Below are 27536 nucleotides of genomic sequence, written 5' to 3' on the forward strand. Positions count from 1 at the left end.
ACAGCGAGCTCTAGGTTTCGTCAACGAGTGTTGAGCCCCCAGGCCCGTTTGGCGTCGCCGCCGCCTGTGGGCGCTCGTTGCCAGCCATGAGTGCGCGACTTCTTGGATCACCGCCCGCGTAGACACGAGGGCAAGCACAACACCGTAGTCGACTGATGTGACGGTCCAGAGACTCAAGACGCGGGGACGCCATGTCACGGCCTGCGAACAACGAGTAAGACACTTCAGTGACCGACCTCACTCGGAAATTATCCTGCACTGCATTTTTCTTTCTTTCCTCTGTTCCCCATTTGCTCTCGCGGAAGAAGCAGTTGCGGTAAGATGACCAGCGTCGAGGGCATGGTGATCGCGGTGATTGGTTTTGCCGATCGAGGCGCTGTTCGGGAGAGTCACCTTTTTGGTTGTTGCCCACTGTCCCAACCACAGTGCTTTTGCTGCTGCCTTATGCGTAAATGTGGGCTCTGTCGAAATAGTATATTATACGAACTGAAATAGGAAAGGGACGGGCACTATGGTTCTTCAAGATCCAACGCACTAGAGCCGGCAGCACGTTATATCTCGAAGGGCTCATATATCCGACCAGTGTATAGATACCATACTAAACACATTTGCGAAGAAATATCCAAACTGTATACAATTGTGAATGCAGAAAAGCAAAGTAACACTGTAAGCGAAGCGTCTTCATTTGTCTAAAGTTGCAAATGCGCCTGCTGGAGGCTGATCACCGAGCCGTCGCGTGTGAAGTGTCTCGCTAAATACATTGGTGGGGGGGGGGGGGCATCTATCTACCAAGTGATCATGTTGTTTCAACTCCTGCTATATAACACGAAAAATGTACGCAACTGTGTCAACTAATTTTATTATCCGGATGGCTGCCAGCAGTGAAACTAAACAACGTGAACAAGTCGACAACCTGTAACTCTATTTTATTTACGGGTGCATGGCACACGTGTTGTTGCGAAGAAAAGCTGTGTCCGCATTTGTTTCTAGAATTACCTTGCTTCATTCCATCATTGCCAGACGGCAGTATTTAACACGTGCCTTTCACGTAGCTTGTTCGAAATTGGTATCGCTGCGCGTAGCGGTGAAATGTCCCGATTGGTATGAACTTTCTTTGGTGGCACACACCTCAACCAAACAGATATTTACGGTACGCTTTCCGTTGCATTATACTCCTTCTGCGTGTTTGGGGTTTCACTATACTCGTTCTGGGTGCTTTTGGTCTGTAATAACATGAAAAGTTACAAGAGTCGACGTTTTGAACTCTTACAAGACGTCGTCTTTCGGAACTTCTTGCCATTCATTGTAAATTTTCAGCCATAAAGTCTATTTTCACTTCTTACCGGCATACGTACTAATACTGCAGAGCGGGTGACGCACAGTATGGGCTATTGTGCTATAATAGGCCGAATGTCATGATCATTTTATTGTGGGTGGTCGGGAAGTCAGTGCCCATTTCAGAGTTTCATAGACGTTTGAAATAGGCACTGATATTCTAATGAAACGCTATTTGATAAATAAAAAACACTACAAACTTGCAATAAAAAGGGGAGCAAACATTTATTTTCAGAATTACAGCTCAATATTGATGACTGAATAAAATTCATGTTACTTTTAGAAACAAAGATGGTAAATTTTATGATGTGCTGAGATAATACACACTTCTAAGCGCGGCACGCTAGTGCTTGGTCAAGTATTTTGATGTCGCATGAATCAGTAAATTTTGTCCAGAAGTTGCAATGCATCCTCAGCCAGAACATCTCGAATTCGTACTTCCAGTTAATGTATCATCTGTTGCTTCGTCAAGCGAGTTTGTTCGTTCATAGTGCCACGCAATATAGGCCCGACAGTGGTTGAAAATGATGTTGTCAGACTGCGCCACATGATCGCCTAAAGTGACGAATGACTTAGTGCAATGTCATATTGGAAATGTGCCTGATCACGAATCGCAGTGCCCTCCACTGTTGTCTGAGGTTTGCAGTACGGCCTTGAAATTCACAATAAACTTTGTTTTACTGAAATAGGCACATCAGTATAGGAGCTACTTTCGCGAATGCGTTCTTTACAACATATTTAGCTACAAATTTGATGCCCCGCCGCGGTGGCTAAGGTACTCGGCTGCTGACCCGCAGGGCGTGGGTTGAAATTCCGGCTGCGGTGGCTGCATTTCCGATGGAGGCGGAAATGTTGTAGGCCCGTGTGCTCAGATTTGGGTGCACGTTAAAGAACCCTAGGTGGTCGAAATTTCCGGAGCCCTCCACTACGGCGTCTCTCATAATCATATGGTGATTTTGGGACGTTAAACTCCACATATCAATCATCAATCAACAAATTTGCTGCCTGCGCGATAACCTTGTGTTCATTCAAGACCACTTGCTTAATTTTTAATTATTGCTTACCTTCTCACAGGGATATGCAGTGATATCACGTTTATATGTATGCAGAATTGTCGAGTATTATTAATGCATCTTCCAAACGATGTCATCTGGTCTTATACTCTGCGGTAATTATCCTCGCACTGAACTTGCTTTAAAGATGTTACGTGAATGTACTGCCTACAGATTGTAACCTGACACAAAAATTCTATTGCTTTTATATGCAAAGGTTCAAGTACAAGGCTCCAGACCGGCAAAACCCTTTGAGTCTGCAGTGTCCGGCGTGCCTGGAGAAGCTTCAGGATCCAAGGATACTTCCTTGTTTGCACACGCTGTGTAGACGTTGCATAGAAAGGCTCGCGAGGTATCACAGGTGTTTCTTATCTTGGAGAGTGAGCAGTGCCAGAGACGTCCCGACTCGAGATTCTTGTCCCCGCGGCACACCAACGAGCATGCGCCCAGCTACCTCAAACTGCAAGATGCATGCATCCGCACACTGCCAGATAGACAGCACTGTCGAAGAAAGGGCGGCTGGTGTGATTGTTTGTCCTGCGTGCCAGAATGAATGCACCGTGACGGCGACAGGAAACGAGTTCCCTGCAAATGTTCTAGTCAGACGGTTCCTGCGCCCTGCTCCTGACCTACTTGGCAGCTGGCAGCGGGGTGCGCTAAAGCAATACGTGCCCCGAGGCAAGCGTTCTTCGCTCAGTCACCTGAGCGCCAAGAGCAGAGCCGCCGTGAACAGGTGCATCGGCTGCGTGCTGTCGTGTTGCACTAGGGTGCGACAACGTGACAGCAGTGAGAATCCATCCGGACGGTCGGCTGCACGCAGGATGAATGATGCAGAAAACCAGACCACGCAGTCAACGGCTTCACTGGAACCTCAAACTTGTTCCGAACATCCGGCGTGCCAAATCGATACTTTCTGCCTGTCATGCCACGAAGCCATCTGCTCGTCGTGTTTGATTAAAGACCACCGTAATCACGTCAGCAGTGAGTTAAGCGCTGCCCAAGAAAAGGAACTGAAGAGGACAGGTCTGCTTCTTACCAGGCTGCACTTGAAGATGTCCAATCTTGAAGACTCAGCAAGCGGCACCTTGAAGAAAAGTCAGGCTCTGTCCCGCAACGCTACTGATGTGACACGCGAGGTGAACAACTTCTACGATGGATACGTATGCGCTTTGGAAGCTCGCAGGCGCGAGCTGCTAGATGAAATAGCGCGCTTCCAGAAAGAGCACCAGCAGACACTGCTCGATCGTAGCAGCACCCTGGAGGCGGCGCTTGTGCGCGCCAAAAACGTGCATGAGTTTGGTAAGACGCTGCTTCATTTTGGACCTAAGATGCCAGAGGTAGTGCTGCCACTCGTAGAAGTGCTTGACAAAGCTGCCCGACCTATCGTCGTGATGGACGACAAAGAAGACATCTTGGCGTATCAGCCACTTTCTCTCAGGTTCAGAAAGGACAGAGAGGACCACAGGGAAGGATACCTCGTGTACGGTGCGGTGTCTAGCCAAGCCGACCCATCGATGGTGTCAGCAGTGTTGTCATACGAAAGTGAGTCATTACTTCGATCGTACAAGTACATCCATACGGTCGCAAGTCAAATGCTCGCTAGTCACTGGCGCACGTTATTACACATAGCATGACGCCTATCGCTGTGTCTCGAATAACCAGTATTACCTTTTCAATGCTTGAAGCCAGGGGATTCGGGGATGTTCATCATAAGGGCGTGCTGAGGGGAGTTTTCACTGGCTTTCCCGCAGTGTGCATGTTCGCATATCATCAATCTCTTATTGAAAGAAAAGTAAACGTAATTGTCTCTGCGGAGGGGCATTTGGAAAAATTTGAAGGAAAACACGAAATAATAATTCAGGAACAAAAAATTGTTTCTTATGTGAACGAAATTTACAGAATTTCGGTATTATTGGTCCAAAAGACTAGGTTTGTGTTCACAGCTCTCATGCGGCAGCGTATAGGCGTGCACACGAAAGGTGGGGGGGGGGGAGGGGCTGCCCATACCCCTTTCTTAGCCTTCTAATAAAGAACCATGCGCACGCTTGTGTGCTGCAGGATTTTATGTATAAGGAGGACATGCATAAGGTTACTGCGTTGTTCGGCGTGGATCTTCGGGCTGTCCTGCACATTTACTCTAATAGAAGCAGAAGTTTTATAGGGCATGGTAGGGGTGAGGTAAAGAGAGCTTTTACTGCACCCCCTCCCCCTTTTAGGACATGACGTAATGTCAAGATCTTGTTATACGCCTTCATACTTACATACTTGCACTATATGCATGTAAATTATTCTAGTTTATATTTTTTAACTTTATCGTGACGCGAACAAGCAATACATTTCGATTCCTCGGCAAATGAATCAGTACATACCAGTAAGCCAAAGCTTTTTATGTGCTATTAGCAAGTACTTGCATGCTTGCTTCGAATGAAAATGCATAGCTAGTGCACTTAGCATAATGGTAAACAGTGCAGTGCGAGCGTGTCACAGTCGAAGACCTCAGCACATGCGTGCCGTACCTTAGTATGGTAAAACAAAATTGCCTTCTCAACTATCATGTTTTACGGTATTGTTGCTTGTTATAACAGATACCACGGACAGTCAACACCTTGGATCTTTGAAAGTCGCGCGCTTGAAGTTCCAGGATCCCTCTGGACACCCAATTGACGTGGAACCAGAACAAGTTCGGGCAATGCTTATTTCATCCAAGTCAGCAAGGTTTGTTATTTTTAGTTTCCTCTGGTTGGACAAGTCAAAAAGTGTACTTTTAATCTAGGAGAGAACGGAGAGAAACCATTGTTTCTGAGGGGTGCTGTCATAATATTTTGATGATGCTGTTAATGACAATGAGACGTTTATTGAAAAAAAAAGTGTTTCCGTATACGCTAGGTTGTGATGATTCGGTGCCTGGTGTAACCGCTATAGGGGAACTATAGCCGAAGGTATTATGAAGCCTTATGAACGTGTCTCACCATTTCAGTTTTCCTTTACAGTTTTCTTGAAGTGTTAGTTCCTTTAAAAGAAGTGTGTGTTGCGAAAATCATAAACATTGAACATCATAATTTACCATATAATCATGCTAGGCAAACGCGTAATAGCAAGTCATTATTCGAACGTAACTCAAAATTTAGTGGTTTATGCATCCCTCACCTAGAGCCACGAAACAAAAGAAATTGATTGCAATGGAAGTAAATTGCAGTGTAACATTACGCTATTACTGCCTACCACTCTGTTAACATATGCAAATTATCTACCTATTTTTAACTGCCTATTCATTATTTGTAAGTTTATTACGACGTACTGCTTGGTTATCTCTGCCTGCCATGCTGTTTACCTTTTCTAATTGCCTAGGTATTTTTATTATCACTTTTTCACTCGCAACTTTGTGACAGCATATTGCCTTCTTATTTTATGCATACCCTGACCACTTAACTTATGCTAAGTGACCATCTACCTTGTGTAATCCAGTTTTATGTTTGTACGAACTGATATGCTACACAGTAAGAACTCTCTGTACATGTCCGCCCTGTTATGGTTCCTGATGGGATTGTCAGCAATAACTAGCTGACTGACTGACTGACTAAACTAAGTGGACATTTAAGGGCCCGTTTTTTTTTGTTGTACACACTATGAATGAGACCTAACAGACAATGGCAACAAAAGTATAGGGAATATTATTAATGGTACATTACAATGCAAATGTGAACAAAGAAAAGTGAAAGAAAAGACAACTTGCCACCGGCAGGCATCGAACCTGTGACCATCGAGTAACGCGTCCGATGCTCTACCAACGTATTGCAATCGTAGTGGACGGGGTTATGGCCGCTGCTGTAGCTGGATGGTAACGTGGTATTAGATGTTCACAGAATCGGTCCCTGCCGGTGGCAACTTATCTTTTTGTTCACTTTTTTTTCTTCCCATTTGCATTACAGTTACCATTAACAACATTCACTATGATTTCGAAGGCGCTGTAGTTCATTAGGTCTGATCAGCTAACTAACTTGGAGAACCGTCAACAAAAAGTACGTGTAGATGATTGCACATCTAGTTCATTGAAAGTACTGTCTGGCGTCCCACAGGGGTCTGTGCTGGGTCCTTTGTTGTTTTTAATTTTTATAAATGATATTTCCGTAGTTGTCGAAAGCCCGGTTAAAATCAAACTTTTTGCAGACGATTGTTTAATTTACGCTCCTGTAACTAACGCAAACGACCAAATCGAAATTAATCGCTGTCTGCAAGCCTTGCATAATTGGTGCACCCAGTGGGCAATGAAAATTAACTTTTCAAAGACTACGTTCACCCACATAACCAAGAAAAAATCCGTACTCGCATATGATTATAAAATCGGAAATAGCCTTTTGACCAGAACACACAGCTTTAAATACCTGGGGGTGACTATTACCAGCGACTTGGGGTGGCACACTCATGTTGAGGAGGTGTGTTCAAAGGCCTACGGGAAGTTGTTTTACTTGAGGAAAAAACTCGAAGATGCCCCTAGAGATGTCAAATTACTTTCATATAAGACATTTGTTCGCCCTATTTTGGAGTATGCGTCTTCTGTATGGAGTCCTCATCAGCAGTCACTGAGAGATAAAATAGAAAAAATTCAAAGGCTAGCAGTGCGCTTCATTTGCTCACGGTACCGGAGGACAGAATCCGTCATAAATTTGTTAAAATTATGTGCGCTAGAACCCCTGCAAGTGCGCCGCGAAAAGCAAAGGTTAAAACTCCTGTTTCAAATTATAAGAGGCGAAATCAAAATAAATAAAGACACATACATACAACCTGCACCCAAACGAGGAGCTCGGTTGAACCATAGTCACCCAATAAGGCCTTTTTGGGCGCGTCTGGATGGCTTTAAAAATTCTTTTTTTCCGAATAGTATAGGAGTGTGGAATAGACTTCCAGAGTACGCTGTTACTAGCGCAAATGTCAAAGAGTTTGAGTGTTCGCTAGAATTGTACTAGCGGCAACATGAAACGTAATGTCTGTTTTGTCATTGTGTATTGTTTTTGTTTTGTGTTTATATTTGTTTTTGTTTTGTGTTTATATAAATAAATAAATAAATAAATAAAATAAATAAACTTACAGGTGGACTTCGCCCACTTTTCGGTATTCGTCTGACGAAAGATATGGGCCGATCCCAAATGTAGCGAGGTTTCACATAGCGTATGAAAGAGCTAGGTGTCACACGTGAAGAACGCCATAAACGTGAGCTTGACGCAACGCCAGACGTTTAGTGTAGCGACTGTATGGCTCGAGAGAAACGTTAGTGTGATTGGGAGTGTTAGGCTGGCCGCGCTGGAAGACAGAGGCTCGATCTATGCCATCAGTGACACATTATATTACAATATTGTAGGTTGGCTTGGTCCGTTTGGGATGTACATGATAGGAAAGTCTAGATGCGTGGAGAGTGCGTGAGTGTGTCAAGAGCAGTGTTGTGCACTAAATAGTCGGTTTGTGCGAGATGCTCGTTATAACAGGGACATGACTTAGACAAATGAGAAATTGCGAGGCTATCCGTGGATATGTGCACGCACGCGCGCGCCGTGGTCCAAGCGTCACAGTCATCACATTCTAAACATCGCGTACATACAATAGAATTGAAAGTTCTCGCTTAGCATTTTCAAGCGAAGCTCGTATTGACGGGTTTGTGTAGCTGGTTCTGGTAGTGTTCCAATAAACTTTCCTCACCAACAGCTGGCGCACACCAAATAAGCAATAAGTGACAAAATAAATCTTCCACGAGCTTGGGCTTGAACGCTGGTTCTCAGGGTCCGAAAGCGAGTGCCTCAAACTCCATAGGCCAAACTCCAATGATGTCGCAATGAGAACTCAATAGAAATACACGGATGAATACACTACGCAAAAAAAAGTAAGAAGAAAATAAGCGGTAGATTTGCTATGGGAGCTTCATCGAAATGTTTCGTGTTGGTGGACTCAAAGCGATCTGCAACTGGACAACGCGAAAGGTCGATATCAGGAATCGCCCATTTCCGAAATATTCCGGACTTCGAGAAAATTGAATTCCTAACCCGCATTTCCACGATCGAGGGGGTGTCTTTTTCATTGAGGTGTTCTTTACGGGCCGACGAACGCCGGAAAGAACACGAAAGACGCCATGCTGATTCACACGGAAACAGTGTTCCGGGCAAGGCCGCTTTAAAAAAAAGAAATAAACAGAATAATGAAAAAGACTACAAGCTATCACTTGCCCCCATTTACCTGGTAAGAAGGGCCTCAGAACGTTTTACAATTTACTAATATTTTGAAGATTCTTGTCAGAACGATTAGCTCTGTTGTTCACTTACAGGACAACTGCAGCCGAAGTCACACGCGCCGAGGACGATCCTTTGCAGCTGAGACTGAAGTTCGAAACGAGGAATGCTGGCACACATGCACTCGCAGTCACTCTGGACGACCAGCCCCTCCTGGTATAAACCTCAATATGCTGCTTTTCTACGTGCGTCTTCAGCCGAGTGAAAACAAAGCGTTCTTTTAAAGCGCGCCCGTGCGCAACAACACGCTCGTTTATTCACGCTTCGCGTCAACAAACTTTCACGAGATGAATTCGTCTCTTGATGTTTTTTAAGCTTCCTTTAATGTATTATAGGGGTCAAAATCAGCCTCTGAAAATTCCATACGATGAGTTGTCTTCGCGCATGCGACTCTCAACTTGACGTCACACTAGCATCGCCCACACTAACCACTAGGCCAACAATGCAGTTGGAATATTTTATAAAGCACGTTCGACACGTCCATGCTTCATCACTCTCATGAGTGATGTACACAGAACTTTGCCCGCTTGGGGTTGTTTGTCCTGCCGTGTTCAAGTGATGCTACGCTATGTCATTGCAGCACGCTCCATGGCCGATCCCGAGCGCACTTATGTATCAATATTACGCTAATGTCAACACCCGAACATTTTCAATTTTACACACACACACACACACACACACACACACACACACACACACACACACACACACACACACACACACACACACACACACACACACACACACACACACACACACACACACACGCACACACACACGCACACACAAATATATATATATATATATATATATATATATATATATATATATATATATATATATATATATATATATATATATATATATATATATATATATATATATATATATATATAACGTTTAACTCTAGAACCTTCTCTAGTGAGGCAAGTCTAGCTGTACTATTCAAGGAGATAGAGGGCATTGAATGGGATATAATAGGCTGAGTGAAGTTAGGAGGACAGATCATCGCCTATACAGCGCTACAGAACGGGCACGTCCTTTGCTATTGGGGCTTGGCTGACAGAAGAGAACTGGGAGTGGAGTTCTTTATCCACAGAAACATAGCTGGCAGCATAGAGGAATACTATAGCATTAATAAAAGGGTGGTAGGTATCGTAATTAAACTCAATAAGAGATACAAAATGAAGGTGGTACAGGATTATGCGCCTGCATCCAGCCATGATGACGCGTCAGTTGAAAGCTTCTATGAATAAGTGATGGGGGACTTCAATGCAAAAGTAGGGAAGAAACAGGTTGAAGACCAGGCAGTAGGAGATTATGGCATCGGTAATAGAAATGCCAGAGGAGAGCTATTAGTAGAATTCGCAGAACGCAATAACATACGGATTTTGAATACCTTCTACCAAAAGCGAGGGAACCGTGAGTTGACATAGAGGAGCCCTAATGGCAAAATAAGAACGAAGTAGACTTTATAATGAGTGCACACACAGGCATTGTGCCGTATGTGGAAGTGCTTGGCAAGGTACGATGCAGTGACCATAGAATGGTACGGTCTCGAATTCACCGAGACTTGAAGAAGGAACGACAGAAACTGATACGCAAGAAGCCAATCAATGAGCTAGCACTGAGAGGGAAAATCTCGCTTCAGAAATTCAGAGTCTCGCTTCAGAACAGGTACTCGGCTCCCATCGAGGAAAACAGCCTTAGCGTTGACGCAATGAATGATAATCTGACGAGTGTCATTACGGAGTGTGTCGTGGAAGTTGGAGGTACTGTAGTTAGACAGGACACTGGCAAGCTGTTCCGGGAAGTGAAAAATCTCATTAAGAAGCGTGAAAGCAAGAAAGCCTCAAAAACGTACAACAGAAAAAATCGAATCGGCAGAGCTTTTGGAGTGGATTAATAAGTGTAAGGTATCCGATGTAAGAAGGTATAACATGGAGAGAATGTAACATGCTCTGAAGAACGGAGGAAGCGTGAAAGCAGTGAAGAGAAAACTTGGGATAGGCAAAAACCAGATGTACGCACTAAGGGACAAGGAAGGCAAAGTAACAACCAATATGAATAGAATAGTAAAATTAGTGGAGGAGTTTTACAGCGATCTGTACAGTAGCCAGCACAACCACGACTTTAATATAAGAACTAGCAGTAACCTGAATGACACCCCACCAGTAATTACAGAAGATGTCAGAAAAGCCTTGGAGAGCACGCAAAGAGGCAAAGTTGCTGGTGTGGATCAGGTAACATCAGATCTGCTGAAATATGGAGAACAGATTGTGTTAGAAAAACTAGCGACACTGTTTACGAGGTGTCTCCTGACGGGAAGAGTACCAGAGTCTTGGAAGAACGCTAACATCATCTTAATACATAAGAAAGGAGATGACAAGGACTTGAAGAATTACAGGCCAATGAGCTTGCTCTCCGTATGCGTAGTGTACAATCTATTTACCAAGGTAATTGGTAGCAGAATTAAGAGAACATTAGAATTCAATCGAAATAATCAACAAAGTGAGCAGCTGCATAGGTTCCGGCGTTACCTTACGGACACATAGTGGGCTCTTCGCTGACTTATAGAGAAGAATTATGGCCGGGACATCTGTTCTGCTGTACAAAGATTCCTAATCGAATCGAGGTGGTTTTGATGGCAAATCTCTAAATTAGTAAAATTTGATTATTTGTAATCTTTTGAAAAAATATTAAATTTAAAAGTAATATGTGATACACTATTTAAATAATCGTTTCTAGGCCAATCTCCCAGAGTGGGTGAGATTCATTCGTTTAGGCCATCATCATCACCATCATCATAATCATCATTAGTGGACACTTAACAGCTGCACCTGCAGTAAGTATTCTAGGATGCCTTGAAACGGCCGATGTCGCGCGCACAGACGTTCATTTCCTTGAGGCACAGTTGAAGCATTTACAAAAAAAAAAAAAAAAACCGAAGCCAGACTAACATACGGAAGGCGATGCACACGGGGCCCGATCATGCTATTGCGTTCTACACTTGAAGGCGAAACTCCAGCGTCCTCCAAGTTTTTTTTTTCTCTCAAACAAGCTCAAAGGCATGGTTCAGAACTCCATTGAAGGGAACGCTTTCCGAGGGCCTGTTATGTTCATTATGAAGATTTGACGCTAAATGTGAGCGTGCTACACTTGAAGGCGAAACTCAAGAGTCCTCCAGGCTCGTTTTTGTGGTCACGTTGCTAATATAGATATAGTAATGCGCTGCCAATCCGCTCGCGTTCACTGGAGAATCATGCTATCTGTGCATAGTGATATCCGTACATATGTGGCGCAAACACTTTGACGAAGTGTGCTGGTACAGACACATTGACGCACAAATAACAAAAACGCTGCTCTTCACTAGCAAATCTGCGCAACGTCAGTAGAATTCTCCACTCGGCATCCCCCTTGATATAACGGTTGAGTGCTGTAACGCAATGATAATGAGAAACTTTCAGGCCGTATCTATCCCATTCGTGCATGAGGACACGATTGAGATATATGCGAGGTAGATATGCAAGACGCCGTGAGAAGCACTTTTCATCAAATTATCTCTTGGAATAGTTAATTTTTCGAATTCCCGTGGTCAACTTTCCATTCAAGCTATTCTTTGGTGCTTGCAGGGTAGTCCATTTCTGTTCAGGGTGAAGTCGCGAAGGCCACGCTGTGAGGGGAACAGGCGTCTTGCTGTCCCTTCACCGGAGATGAGTTCTGCTCGTCGCGCAAGTGAAAGCCATCTCTCTCGGAGCCTGCGAAAACGTCAATGCATTCCAGGTAAGAAAATTTGCGACAAGAGAAATTGGAAGCGTTGAAATCACGTCGGAACAAAACGGCTAAATTCGCTCAACGAGATGCGTATTCTGTCAACTAAGTATGCAGTCTCGTTAGAGTAATAATGAAAGGCGCGTTGGTCTTACTCAACGCCACCTAAACCACAGCAATCCTGCTGGAAATCCTGCTGGATGAGCCGTTAACGTCACTCGAAAAGAGGGAGAGAAACAGGCCGCCCATCGCAGACTGTGATTCTAAACAGAAAAAAAAAAAGATCGCGTTGTGGGCGTTGGCCGCCTGCTCCATTGCTTTTTATAGCGTGTGACCTTCACGGCTCAAGTAGCTGACTCTCAAACTTATCTGAGAGTGAGCGCTTGTTGATCGCGGCGCCCAACGAGTCATCGTATTTGACGTTGCGTTTTGTTTTTCATGACGTTTCTGATTATTTCTCATATCCTCTACTATTATTGCCTTGCTTACCTGAAAGGGCGTAAACCATCGCTGTTATTTCTAGAGAAGGAAGTTTTCGTTGAATGATATAAAAATGCACACAAATACACGTTTTGTTGTTACAAATAGTGATGAGCAATAGTACACATCGTACAAAACCCATTTGCAGCATAAAACGGCACCAGCGTCATGACAGCAATTTATTTGAAGCAAAAGACTGACCTATGTACAAAAGAAAGAAACAAACAAAACGTGGAAGCGCTACATGAAGGTAGTACTAAGGCATTCCTTCGACACCTCAGACAAACAGTGTGCAAGAAGTAGTATCCAGTAAGGACATCAAATGAAGTGGCGGTTCCAAATATTCACATGCAATGCAAAGCCAACGAAACGTGGAAGGCATCGCAACAAACTCGCCACGTGGGCTCCTTTTTACAAGGGTCATACAAGTTTTCAATGCCCATTATGTTTTCTTGATGATGATTTGTGGGGTTTAACGTCCCAAAACCACCATATGATTATGAGCGACGCCGTAGTGGAGGACTCCGGAAATTTTGACCACCTGGGGTTCTTTAACGTGCACCCAAATCTGAGCACACGGGCCTACGACATTTCCGCCTCCATCGGAAATGCAGCCGCCGAAGCCGGGATTTGAACCCGCGACCTGCGGGTCAGCAGCCGAGTACCTTAGCCACTAGACCACCGCGGCGGGGCCATTATGTTTTCTTTTTAAAGTCTACCGTTTTCATCGCAACCCTGTTCGCCGAATTGTTTGAGTAACACGCGAAGAAACATTCGTACGAAATTTCTCCCGCATATACGAACCGCTTACACGTCGTTGCACTACCCATGCGCCATAATTACAGTCTCCAAACGGCTGACGCCCTATCTTCAAGCTGGGCAAGCTGCCATGAAAATCTTTTAAAGGTCATATATAACGGAAAAGCGGGAGGCCAACTCTTCCACGAAAAGAAGGTACAGCGCGTGTTAAAGCGGTCGCTTTCAACGCACACACGACCGCGAACACGCCGCGAGTCATTCACGTGCCCGCAGACTCTTCCTAGAGATTTTTTTTTTTTTTGGCACGGAGCGAGGGGTGTTGCGGTGAAGCTAGACGTCAATCGCCCAAGACGCCGTGCTACTATGTATAGCCCAGGGGCGCTGCGTAAGCAAAGACTGGTATTGCTCTGCTCAAAAATAAATCGGGGGCAAGCAACCTTGAGCGGGGGCGGCAAAGAACATGTGCTGTGAACACTGAAGGACAGGATTGTGCTTTAATGCACGATTACTATACGGCACGGCGTGCCCAATCTGGCCACTTGTTCGGAGCAACGACAAATAAAGCAGGAAGGCCGGTAATGCTGGCCGACTGGCTCGAACTGTTTCCCATCGCTGGTGGAGCGAGCGCCAGACACTGAAACTGTATGACAGCTGGACTATCTTCATCCGCAGTGGCTGTCGTTTGTCGGCGATTACTTGGGAAAATACAAAACGAAGAAAAGCAGTAGTAAAATGGCAAAGGTTAAAAAGAAAAGTGAAGAAAACGTGTGCTATACCACGGTTGCGCGACGGGGAGCTAAAATCGAAGATCATTGCGTCATTCTTGATTCTTGGCTTTGCAGATCAACGAGAGCCGATTCTGTAGCACGGCTGCTGCCGATGTCGTTAGGGTTCGTGATGGTTCCGCGTCTTTGGTTGACGCTGGGTCTTTTCAAAGGCGAAATTTAAAATCTAGCTACTTTTTACAGCTTGGCTAGCTTGATTATATTTAGTAAACGTGATAAAATGCATCTCACCACATTTTGTAAGTTATTCCAGCATTACGCCCATGTAGCGGAGTAGAAGGTTATCTTTCGCAGATGTGTATATGTTACCTATACCTAGCCGTATGTACAGCCGTGCTATTTATGACTTGCAACACGCGAGCACGAGGTCTCACAAGTTCAAAGATTTCGCATGGCTTCAGCTAGCTCTTATTTCCATCACTAAACGCGTTTCTCTCACTTGGGTATTATCCCAAATAAGCAAACAACGTTTAGTTGCTGAAACAAAAACAAGTTGAAACCATGCGCAACATTTGAACTCATGAAGCCACGCGCTCCCCTTTTGCAAGTCATATTGAATGCGCCTGTGCATATACAGCAGAACATTTACACATCTCGTCTTTTAAGCAAATATCAGTTGTCGAACATCAGTCCACCTTGTTATATTTGCCAATAGACAGTAGCGCCCATCGGTTGAGGTAAGAGTTAAAAAGAGAAGGTGCTGGTATATGTTCGTATTAAATACGAAGAATTTCTTTGCGCACAGCAAGCACTTTGGTATATATCTATTTATCTATCTGCCGAGCCGCTTACGTCTGGGTGTTCTGGTTTGATAGATATGTGGGGTATAACGTCCCAAAACCACCATATGATTATGAGAGACACCGTGTATAATGGAGGGTTTCAGAAATTTCAACCACCTAGGGTTCTTTAACGTGTACCGAAATCTCAGCACACGGGCCTACAGAATTTTCGCCTCCATCGAAAATGCAGCCGCCACAGCCGGTATTTCGTACCGCGACCTGCAGGTCAGCAGCCGAGTTATATAGCCCCTAGACCACCGCGGTGGGGCCGTCTGGGTGCTTGCTCTCATGATCACCCCCTTAAATTGGCGCGGATTAAAATTAGTATGAGAGGGAGGTAGGTAGGATAACTTGACGAATATGGCGCGCTGGTCAAGACATGAATAATGTCACAATCTCGTCGATTACTTTGTCAAACACTTTCCGCCAGACAGTGACATATACTCGCGGGCGGGTATGTGCCACTGGCGATGGACACTTATTATCTACCTATAGGAACGGTGAGAACATACATGGGTAATTTTAAAGCGAAAACGTTAAGAAAAACCTCACATCGGCAGCGCTGACCCGATGAATGCAAAGAATAAAGGTTGATTCCCACCGGCTAATAGCAACCCGCCGCGCGACGATTTGTGACTGGCGACCAAGAAGCGACTGATGGTCACATCGGCAGAAGCTGCATGCCAGTGACCGGAAGTTGTAAACCCGAATAGTCACGTCCGGATTCCGAGAAGGCGGTGATCAGCTGATCACGTGATCGCTGCCAGCCGAGTGAGCGGGTCCAACCAAGGAGGTTTAAAAGAAATTGCTGGAGTGGAAATTCTTGCCCAGGAGTGAAGCCGTGCCTATGGTAACATGGCGGCTACGACGGCCACCTTAGTAGAGGCATGATAAAGTATCTCCGTTCAGCAATCGAGAACCGAAGCGTTTCCTTCGCGTGCCCAACAAGTTTGATGGGGAACTTTTTTGGGTGACATAGTGCTCCAAGGAAGTCTCAGTGTTATAAGTTTTCCTTAGTAAGCCTCTAATAGGAGGCGAAGTTCTTTGGAGTTTTCATCACCCACACTCGTTTCTGTGTGTGATTTCATCGGAAAATACCACCTTTAAAATAGACTCAACGTAGCATTTACACTAACACATCGAAGCCACTGGATTTCTAAGTGGGCACTACCAAAAAAGATCATGTTTTCGACATCTTTGTAGGGCAAAAGCTCGCTTTTTTTCTGCTGGCAAGGTATTGCGGGAGCTTTCACTCCAACGATTTTTCGTTGAACCGCCTTGTAGCCAACCGATAGATCCGATAGATGAATAGATACGCGGAGTTTAGCGTCCCAAAACCACGATATGATTATGAGAGACACCGTAGTGGAAGGCTGCAAAAATTTTGGCCACCTGGGGTTCTTTAACGTGCACCCAAATCTGAGCACACGGGCCTGCAGCATTTCCGCCTCCATCGGAAATGCAGCCGTCGCGGCCGGGATTCGATCCCACGACCTGCGGGTCAGATGCCGAGTACCTTAGCCACTAGACCACCACGGCGGGGCTTGTGGACAACCAAGCACGCTGCATTTATTGCTTTCGTCGGCTGCTTTCGCACACTGCTCCCAGCAGTGTCATGACACTTGATTCGAGTGAAAAAAAAAGTCAGCGTTTCGCGAAAAGGGCGAAGGAATGAATGCGACAGCAACGTATTCAAATATTTTACGAAGCAGGGCTGGCATTTTTAGGATCAATATTGATTGTAGTAAACATGCATTTGGTAAGTAACCAAATTTCCTATGGCGTGACCACAGTAGATGACCAAAATAAGGCTCGTGCGTAGTGATGGTGTTGATATACGAAGTGAGGTTGGCAGTCAACTCAATTAGATCCGATCTCACGTAACTCTACAAAATGCTGGTGTAAGAAAACATGGCCGCTCCAGGTACACTTTTGGCACAGTTTTTTTTGTGTGTATTGAGAGCGCAGCCCGTAGAAGCTCCCACCTGCTGTGGGGCAAAAGCCGCGTGCTGATCGTTACCATGATAGCCCCCTGAAAAGGCGATGTTCGCTCCGTAGAAAGAGGAGGCTAGTGCATCCTTCCTATATATATGTGAATGATGGCGGTGGCGGCACAAACTAGCTAAGACTGTGCTATAATTAAAATTGTCTCGGTGTTTGTGTGGTGCCCTCTGCCGTAGTGTCAGCACCGACAGCTCCGAAGCCTCCAAAGAAAAAAAAAACGCGGTGGTGAGTGAGACAGCGTTCCTTTGCTCGCGAGAGATGACTGGCCACACAAGCCGCCTACTTCCCGACCTGCGCTCACATGACGAAGGGTATTTTCGAGAAATACGGCCAGTATTCAGAAACCATCCTCAGTCTTACCTCGAGTTTTTCTTATCGGTTGTAAGCCTTGAATGGGCTTGATGTGCGAAGTATACGCCAGTATTCATGAACCAACCTTGTTGTAATCTTTTACCGCGTTACCAATTTTGTGCTTTTACATCGCATTAAGAGGGTATAAAAACTTGAGGAAAACTCGAGAGAAGGCCAAGGTTGGTTTGTGAATAAAGGCCTTACGTATTCAGAAACTCTCCTTGACTTGAACTTGACTTGCCACCGTCTTCAGTGCAGCACAAATGCGTCTCGAACTTTAGGCGATACCAAGAAAGCACAAAGGTGTTTCAAACGCGCTGCATTTAACGCGGAGGCAAATCAAGCTCAATTCAAGGAGCGATTATAAATATGGAGTAAGATGGTGCATAATCCATTTTCTCTTTTTTTTTTGCGGGTGCTTAGGTTCTTGCGAATGCCACCACGAACATTCGACACTTTGCTCGAGCTCCTGCTTCCAGCCATCTCCAAGCTGAGTACAGCGGGGTGGCTAAGGTGGCACAGAAGAACGCAGTCGTTTGAATCTGGTGGCAGTGGGTCAGCGCAATGAAAAAACAAAAACAGCGAGTCTAGATGTAATGAAATGCTGACGTCCCTTCTGTCCTTCGCTGATTGCTTTCAGCCATTCTGCGACTGCAGTCGTGCGACTTTTGAATTGCGCAGCAAGCGATTAGTCAAAGCAGTAACTTTGAGAACAAAACGAGCGTTTGCGAGCAGTCGCAAATCGACTAACTTGTTCGCGCGACCGGCTCTAGTTGCCGGTGTAAACCAGCTTTAAATGTTTAGATTTGCGGGATTTAACTTCCCAAAGCCACCATATGATTATGAGAGATGCCGTAGTGAAGGGTTCCGGAAATTTTGACCACCTGGGCTTCATTAACAAGCACCCAAATCTGAGCACACGGGCCTACAACATTTCCACCTCCATCGAAAATGCAGCCGCCGCAGCCGGGATTTGATCCCACGACCTGCGGGTCAGCAGCCGAGTACCTTAGCCACCAGATCACCACGGCGGGGCAGCCTTATGTCAGTGTCCCAAAAGGAATAGGTTCCCAGAAATCTGCGTGCCAATGAAGTATCCCGCCACAGAGCCACGCCAGATCTCAGAATATACTTTTCAAATAGACCCTGTAATGTTCGTGAAACATCAATACTGGTTGCAGTGCTGGTTATGCAATTTTATAAATATTAGATATGTGCTCCTACAGCCATCGTGCCGGGTTGACGTCAGTGTCAGTTAGGTGCCATCCGCTGAAGTTCATTTATGTAGCAGTGTCCTCGCGAGCACCAGTGCTTCATATCAGCTTACGTATTCAGAAACTCTCCTTGACTTGAACTTGACTTGCCACCGCCTTCAGTGCAGCACAAACGCGTCTCGAACTTTAGGCAATGCCAAGGAAGCACAAAGGTGTTTCAAACGCGATGCGAACAGGAACATGAGTATTAGCAACACATGAGTGTTGCTAATACTCATGTTCCTGTTCGCATCGTTGTGCAAATGCAAACTAATGAATATATGTAAAGATCTGCGATGGTTCAATATATGTCTAAGGGTGAAACATTTGTACATATATTTAGCGTCATTTTTGATAACGTAGCGATTGATAAAAAATTACAACTCGGTCGCCTTCCCTCCGCATGCTTCGCATAACGTCGATTCCCAACGTACGTGGGATACGACATTTTTTCATTGCGAGTATTATAATCGCATATATCCTGCGGTCACTGGACCTCTTGTTGCAGTTTACTGTGAGCACAAATCGATCCCCAGCATGCATATTTGTTACGTCCCATTAGTAGATACATTCATGTAACTATTCGTTCTGAAATGCCTTCACCTGCCCCGTCACGCAAGGTCTCATGACGCAGCGATGACATCAAGGGAAGAAAAAAAGGTTAAGGTCCCAAATTTAATTTAACTGCGGATGGTAACCAAGAGCTAAGACGAGTTTTCCCGTGCGCAGGACTATCTCGGATATTACACGATGCACTGGCAGCTTGTGCAGTCGACACGTTTTCAAAATGGGACTGGGGAATATATATATATATATATATATATATATATATATATATATATATATATATATATATATATATATATATATATATATATATATATATATATATATATATATATATATATATATATATATATATATATATATATATATATAGCCTGCAAACTTATTGCGAGTTTCAAATAGTTATTCGATGTTGTGGAGTTTATGTCAGTAAAAAGAACGCTAGAGAATTAGTGCACGTTTGTGTATTCCGACAGCGTATTTCTTTGTGGAGCTTGTGAAAATGAGTTTTGAAGGAAAACTGAACGCGCTCTGGTCACGTTCAGTTCGTTAACGAAAGGTGTATAGAGGAAGCGGGACAAATGGAATTGTCATCCACATTTCCTCTTTAAAAACGGAGATGAAGCAAGACAGGGGGGGGGGGTGTATGTAGAAATTCAGAAAAAAGAACAAACCACTAAGCAGGCAAAGCTGTTAGAAGTATGGCGAATTACAGAGATATCATCTCGTAGCGTGTGGCAGCATGATTGGTTTAGTAACTGTTCTTGAAACCTTGAAATGTAATTTTCATTTACTAATAAATTGCGCAATTTACGTCATTCATGAATGGCCCCCGGAAGAACTGACTGGTTAAAAGCGTTAGTTGAATCATAAAGTTGATGTGTGCTTAAGTAATCAAATGAAGGACTTGATGCTCAGTGTGGTGGAGTATGTAAAGGTGAATGGTGTTGCAGGTGTATCTGCTCTCTTTTCGTGCTGAGACTTTCAGTATTTTAAAACCAACTGGTCGCCTTGAAGCCGTGTTTATCGACGCAGTTATGGCGTTAAACACAGTTTTTAAATGAAGATGGCGGTGGTACTTAGGTTATGCCGCAAAAAAAATTTAGGCGTTCTTTTTTCGAGTCACAAAAAGCAAGAAAGAAAAAAACGATATGAAAGGATGACGTACTTACTCACGTACAAAAAATAAATAAAAAAGGCGCACTTCAAGAGACGCGATTTAAAAACAGCGCAGCAGGTCCGATTCTTTGTCAAAACTGGAAATAGAGTTGCCGGGTCACGCAACGGTCATCTTGGCCACGCAGTTGTCCGATCCATCTCCCGTCGTTCCCAACTTCTTCCTGACGTAAGCATTTTCAGCGTACCGCGACAGAATTGTAAAAAAAAAAAAAGGAATAGAAGCACTTTCAGGAAACCAAATGCGTCATTTTTAAGGACATGATCTAAAGTACGTCCAAAAGGCCAGAGAATGGGGTTTTGTTGTTTTAAGGTAATGTTTTTCTTCAACCCGCTATTTTATTTATATATTTTCCCCTAATCGATTCCTCAATGTAGTTTAGGAAAGGCTCATTGCAGTTTCTGCGCTGTGAGGAATAATAGAGTTCGATTTATTCGATTTCCTTTGAGAGAGTGAGGGTGAGATGTCGATGTTGCATTCCGGTATCATTGAGCTTTATATCGTTCTCCTACTTAGCGATAAATCGCTCGCAAGTAGGGGCCAATTTTTAAAGAAGCGTCGATACAGTGGATTCCAAGAGAGAACGTCACTCGTGTCTTTATGTCCTATTAGGGAAAAGAAAGAATATAGACTTAGGAGAGCCAGTGTTTGAATTAAACGGCTCCGCTCGTTAGTATAACTGATTGATCTGACAGTGTGGTGACGTGGCGATCATGGCGGACTGCCTGTTGCATCTGCGAATAAGCGTTGGAAGGCAATATTTTGCTTGACAGGAGTGTCAAGGATTATGCAGGCTTTACTAAGTTCTGTACCAGTAATATTTACTGATAATTTGCGGAACTTCATGTAGTTGTTGCTACTTCATAATGGAAGTACTTCTGGCGTGACCAGCGGTCTTAGCACTCTGCCTGTGTCAGAGATACTCCCGATTGTTCCTGGTGAACTGTTAACTCCGTGTATGTGCATGCTCTGAGTGTTAGAATACAAATAAGAAGTACCTACAAAAGAATTATTTACACTGAATGCGCGTTTTAGCGGATTGGTTCATGAGTTGAATAAGAACAACGAGGGTGTATATAGAACAAAAGCATGGTACCGGGGTCTGTGTCCTTTCTTTCGTCCTGTAGATTAGTGATATTTTCGATGGATGATTATTATGTGGGGTTTAACGTCCCAAAACCACCATTTGATCATGCGAGACGCCGTAGTGGAGGGCTCCGGAAATTTTGACCACCCGGGGTTCTTTGAGGTGCACCTAAATCTGAGCCCACGGGCCTACAACATTTCCGTTTCCGTCGGAAATGCAGCCGCCGCAGCCGGGATTCAATACCGCGACCTGCGGGTCAGCAGCCGAGTACCTTAGCCACTTGGCCACCGTGGTGTGGCTTAGTGCTATTGCTGAAATAATCCATGGCTAATAGCATAGGCATGCTCATTGGACTTCCACCGAACAGGCCAGAGGACAATATGGCAGTACTCGGGGAGCCCTCATTAGAAAAGTTCATAGGTGGTGTGTAATTGTAATTATAAACGTTTTTTTAACTGCGTCAACAAACACGGACAAAAGAATAGGAAAAAAGACTGAACGGAGTCACAGTGAACGTGCCCAGCCTCATTCCCCCTTTTTTTTCTGTTAGTGTTAGTGCAGTTAGAAAAGTATTTTCTAATAAATGTCAGCCAACTTTCATAAAAAAAATTTGTGTAACCTTGATTTAGGTATTTACTATTAGATGTTTCTTGCATGGTAGTGTTAATATTTAAGGCGTAATTTCTATCCACGTACGTTTACAGAATATCCCAATTAAGCAAGGGGAGGAAAAAATGCCGCTGTCTGCTGATCGTCTCATTTTTCCGAACCGTGAAACCAAACGTCACGGTCCCTCCTTATCCAGTGTGGTGCACCGGCACAAGTTTGACAGTTTCACTTTGGCGTCTCTCATAATCATATGGGGGTTTAGGGACGTTAAACCCCACATATAGATAAATCAATCAGTTTCACTTGTGAAACGTTGTCCTTTTAGTCCCAACTTAGCGTCATCATCTAGTGTCTCAAAAAAAAAAAAAACTACTCACAAGATGGCGACACTGGAACCACCACCTTTAAGGTTTGCAAAAAAATATTCACCAATACTACCAAAATATCATTACTACCAAAATATCATATCTGCAAGAATCAATGAATATTTCTTACGTACAATGTAAGTTACATCACAGAGGCAAGTCATTGTGTGCCTAGTAGAAAATGAAGCGGAAGCACAAGGAACGAATAAAAACAGTGGATCAGCGCTTTCTCAACGAAGTCACGTGAACCCGCAGGAAAAATGCACGTGCTGCCCGTTACACCGGCAGTGATTGAACGCCCTGCCGCTCCCAACTCATCTCCAGTAATTCTACTTCAAAAGTGCATATCGCCCGAGCTGTAGTAAATGCGCATGCTCCCGAGCACTCGGCTAGCCATCTCTTCCGCGACACCAAAGCGCACACGTGTCAAGAAGTGTGTAAAAGTGACGACAGCCCGAGTATGCAACCGCAGCATGTCTTTGGACACTCGCGTGACTCGCCATATTTCATGACCGGACACATAGTAGTATACACACCTGTCACAGGAAGTTGGGGACATTACACCTCACCACTGCTTCCATGAAACGTTTTTGTATACTCTCATGGTTCGCCAACATGTGCCTAGTTCGCAAACCTGGACGAAGGCCGGTGTCCACTGGTCGAAATTGTTGTAAATAAAAAGACAACCACCAAGTTGTGTCTTATCTATTCTGAAGTACGTTTTGCCCACTGGGAAGTCTTTTTACCGATATATATATATATATATATATATATATATATATATATATATATATATATATATATATATATATATATATATATATATATATATATATATATATATATATATATATATATATTGTGGCGAAGCTTTCGAACAGGAGGGTCGCGGATGTAAGGGACACCGGAACATGGCGTCGGCGCAGGAGGAAGCGTTTGCTGAACGGCGTCTTGGTGCATGGTAGAAGGTATGGTACGGGATGTAAGCTTCAATGGCATCTAATGCGAACCGAAGGTGTTTGAAGGGCACAGCACTCTCCACCAAATTGTTGAGACGTTTATTGGCGGACACTTGTCGATAATGCTTGACAGCAACAGTCAATGCGGGTACTGACTCTCTGAACGAGCTGCTCTTCTTCTCTTCTTTTTTTGCTAAAAAGGGCGACCCATAGAAGGCGCTGGAGAGGACGACCCACTGTTCGAAGGCTTCGCCACAATATATATATATATATATATATATATATATATATATATATATATATATATATATATATATATATATATATATATATATATATATATATATATATATATATATATATATATATATATATATATATATGTATTTATATATATATATATGTAAACACATTGTACGCGACAAACACTACCTTGCCTTTCTTGACTGGGGGACTAAAGTTTGCTGACTGAGAACCACTAAATTCTTTGTATATGAATGTCAGGGTGTATTATCTTCACCGCAACAAATTAGAGAAATAAGGAGGACGAAGCCGGCGTTGTCGGTAGCACACACAGACTCAAACATTTAATCCATGAAAAAATAACTAGACAAGCCACTCGCGTTTTATGCAAATAAAAGATAAATGTCACTTGTTATAAACAAATTCAACGTTCACATGAAAAGAAGCAAGGAAGTCAAAGACCGCACTTCAGCGTGGGGATCGGCCAGAGAAACACGGAGCGTCTTAGTTGCGACGGCTCGCAGCGTTGAGTGAAATTCGAGTCTGAGTCAAACAATTGGTCGCGAACTGTTGTGGTGGGGGCGTCTCGTGGCGACTCACATTCGGAAGGACTGTGGGGCGGCCCGTCGACTTTTTCTTGGTGATTCAGAGCCACAGGCTCCGAGGCACCAGACGTCGGCAGGAGCCCCGGGGTCTTTTTTCCACGTTGCTGCTTCTTCCGCCGAACTCTCCTCTCCCCACGCGCTGCCCCTCCGCTCTGTTTCTTTTTTCAGGTGCTCGTGCCACGAGGGTTTCCCGTGTTTCTACTCTTCTTCATTTTCTTTTTGTTGTCTGTGTAACAGTGGCTCAAGAGCATTGTCGTCTTTGTCGACTTCGCCCGAGTCCTTACTAGCGCCACATGACAATGAAGAAGCAGTACCATATTTTTTCGCTGTATCTCGATCGGAAGGGTCAGGTACTGTGTGGTCTCGGATGGAGAGCGCCACGCTCTTGGAGCGAACGGACACACCAGACGCAGTCGGAACCAATCAAACATTTATTTAACTACTTTTAGAATTGCGATATTGTCAGCCGAATAATTATACATCAATTGTGCTTGAACACGCTAAAACAACCTTAAACATAATTACGCAAAACTCAACAGCATAACAAACCCAAGGTGGCAGCGCCAACGCTTGACTCACCACGAGGGCCCCCGGCAGATGGCCCGCGATGCCGTGCACCGGGGACCCACGCGAGAGAAAACCATTCAAGTCAACTGCCACGCGCCGAAAAGAGGGACCTGCCACTGAAGCCTTCACCAGGGGTCACCACTGGCGCTACCAATCTAACCATGATGATGATAGGGGTGATCAACGCTCGCGAACACAACGCCACCTACCGCTCAATAGCTGACCTGGAAGTACGGCTTCTGCGTGAGACAAGCGCGCCACGCGGCGCAAACAACTTTACAAACAGTGTCAGCACCCCACAGTGCCCAGCATTTATGTTAAGTTCGAGGGGCCTTCGTCGAGCTATTCTAGGTTGTCTTGATATTGTTGAGGCTAATTTTGCATGATGGGTACTCAAGCAAGATACGCACACCACGGCGCCGCATTTGTCGAAGTAAAATCTTCCCGATGACTTGATGACGTGTGAGTGTGTGTTCTAATCCTATTTTTAATTTTTCCTTTCAGATGACCGTGAAATTTATGTTCCGCTGGAACAGGCACCCTGGGGCAGCTCCCCCAAGCCTCTTACGCAGTGTAACCTGAACGGAAGTGACACCATGACTGACGCTTCGTCAAGATCGTCGCGCTTGTATCAATTCACCACGTGACTTCTGGAGTCCAAATTGTGACAAACTCTAGGACTTAGAAGTGCAAACATAAATGACTCCTCACTACTATTGTTGTAGCTGTAACACGTCATGCAGTTATAACATTGGGTCCTAATAAAACATTTCATGCATTAACTACGACTGAATCAAGCCCCTGACTTTCTGACAGCCTCTGCATTAAATTTAAGTTTTCATGCCCACAATGATAGGAAGCGAGAAGGCGTCAGTTTCGAGGTGTGCATTGACTTGATGCCGTCTACCTATACGGAAGAGCCGTGTATCCACCATAGTGGTTGTGAAGCTAATGGGTCTGATGTTTAGCACAAGCATTTTTGCATGCTTAATGCAAAAACTAAGTGCCCGCGAGCCGCATGTTGTACCAGTGCCTCCTTTATAGCTTTCAGTGCCCGGTAAAAGTGGAAGAGAACAATGGGACTACTCCGTCGGCGCGAGCGCGGCACCTCGCTCGCCACCAGGTGCCACCGCCTAAACAGGGTGCCGGAGTTCGCTACGTGCCACAGCCGCCGTGGTTCTGGCTCCGCGCTCAAAATTAAACAGATTAAATCCTTAATGTCCTGCGCTCAAACCTCAATATATCGCGGCTGTAATCACTTAATTATGTTACCGAGTGTTTCAGAGATCTGGTTGCCAGCTTTCACGCACTAGCCGCAAGCGAAGAACGCCTCGCTAAATGAATACCAAAAACATGCCGCGTACGCACTCACCTACATGCTTGGACATGATGTACATGAATTTCCAACGTTGACTTGCCATGCATAGCAGCTCTATATTCTGCAAAATGAACCCAACTGATGCGATAGGAACACATTTTGAAAAGAGAAAAAACATTTATTTGTAAGTACCTCTATTTTCGGTTGCCTCGCAGTTTTGCATATTTTCTTGACAGGGGCTTTTTCGCGAAGTACTTGAAAGCATCATGCTTGTCGCTGACAGTGAATGCATAGTTCACCAGCAGAGGCCGCAAAAACCGAACAGATATCTGCTCCATGAGCTTAGCTCTGTGATTGTCATCCATCTCCTTGCACTTGAACAGGTTTGAAGCACACAGTGCTGGCACAGCATACTTAACCAGAGTAGACAATGGCTTTTTTAGAGTATGATTGTCCTTCAGAGCACGATCCACGAATGCCCTCAGCACGTCAACGGCAAAGAGCAACTGGTCTGACGGGTAAAATAGACCACCTCGGTCATGGCTGCGAGTGAACTGCAAGATAGGTTGATTGCTCGCTGGCTTTGTGCAGACTGCAGTGCAACTTCCACCACGCATGTGCACGTATATGACGCGGCCAATATAGCCCCCAACATAAACAGTTGCAGAAATCTCAAGTGACGGCAAGTGCTGAGGCAAGACTGTTGCATTGAGCTTTTGCAAAACACATGCAGCTCTCTGTAGCTGAGGCGGCTGCTGTGCTAGCGAAGGAGAAGCTTCAGTGAGCAGTGTGCCTGTTGACATTTGGGCACATTCTCGCTGTGCAACGTTTGGTGTCATGCTGGATGCGGCGAGTCCAGCTATTAAAACCTTCTCCAGCCCTTGCAAAACCGAACGAACATTCAGCATGTCATTGCATCCAGAGGACATCCGCAGTGTTCGAAACAGCGGCTCGATGGGGTCACTATTTAACTTACGAGTGAGCACAAACAAGAACTTCTCCTCTGCGAGCAGGTACTTGATACAGGCAACTGTGGAATATGTGGTCAGGAGGAATGCTTCATACGTTTTTTTCATCAAAAATTTCTTTTGACTGCGACAGCTTTTCCAGTTCATCCAAGTACATGGGCAGCGTGACCTCGAGCCACTCCAGTATTGCATCTTTAGCATCGTCAAATTGCCGAATGTCAGGC

At 44.6% G+C, this 27536-nt stretch overlaps 1 protein-coding gene and 1 long non-coding RNA gene across 2 annotated transcripts in view; one reads left to right on the forward strand and one right to left on the reverse strand.

Moving 5' to 3' along the window:
* LOC119177194 (E3 ubiquitin-protein ligase TRIM45) lies at positions 1–25808 on the forward strand. Its single transcript, XM_037428602.2, has 6 exons — positions 1–214; positions 2605–3929; positions 4973–5102; positions 8698–8818; positions 12295–12445; positions 25531–25808. Exons 1-6 carry the CDS (start codon positions 192–194, stop codon positions 25671–25673), a joined length of 1893 nt encoding a protein of 630 aa, XP_037284499.2. The 5' UTR covers positions 1–191; the 3' UTR covers positions 25674–25808.
* LOC142775874 (uncharacterized) overlaps positions 12206–27536 on the reverse strand; it is a 75924-nt gene continuing 60593 nt past the window's right edge. Inside the window, exon 2 of the long non-coding RNA XR_012887111.1 lies at positions 12206–12420. This is a non-coding gene — a long non-coding RNA (uncharacterized LOC142775874). The remainder of the gene's footprint in view (positions 12421–27536) is intronic.

The sequence above is a fragment of the Rhipicephalus microplus genome, chromosome X (genome assembly GCF_043290135.1).
Source record: "Rhipicephalus microplus isolate Deutch F79 chromosome X, USDA_Rmic, whole genome shotgun sequence".
Taxonomy (NCBI): Eukaryota; Metazoa; Arthropoda; class Arachnida; order Ixodida; family Ixodidae; genus Rhipicephalus; species Rhipicephalus microplus.

Coding starts and splice junctions, on each gene's coding strand:
- LOC119177194 (XM_037428602.2), top strand. CDS start 192: ATGTCACGGCCTGCGAACAACGA. Junction 3,930..4,972: donor AGCAGTGTTGTCATACGAAA/GTGAGTCATTAC, acceptor TTGTTATAACAG/ATACCACGGACAGTCAACAC. Junction 5,103..8,697: donor ATTTCATCCAAGTCAGCAAG/GTTTGTTATTTT, acceptor GTTCACTTACAG/GACAACTGCAGCCGAAGTCA.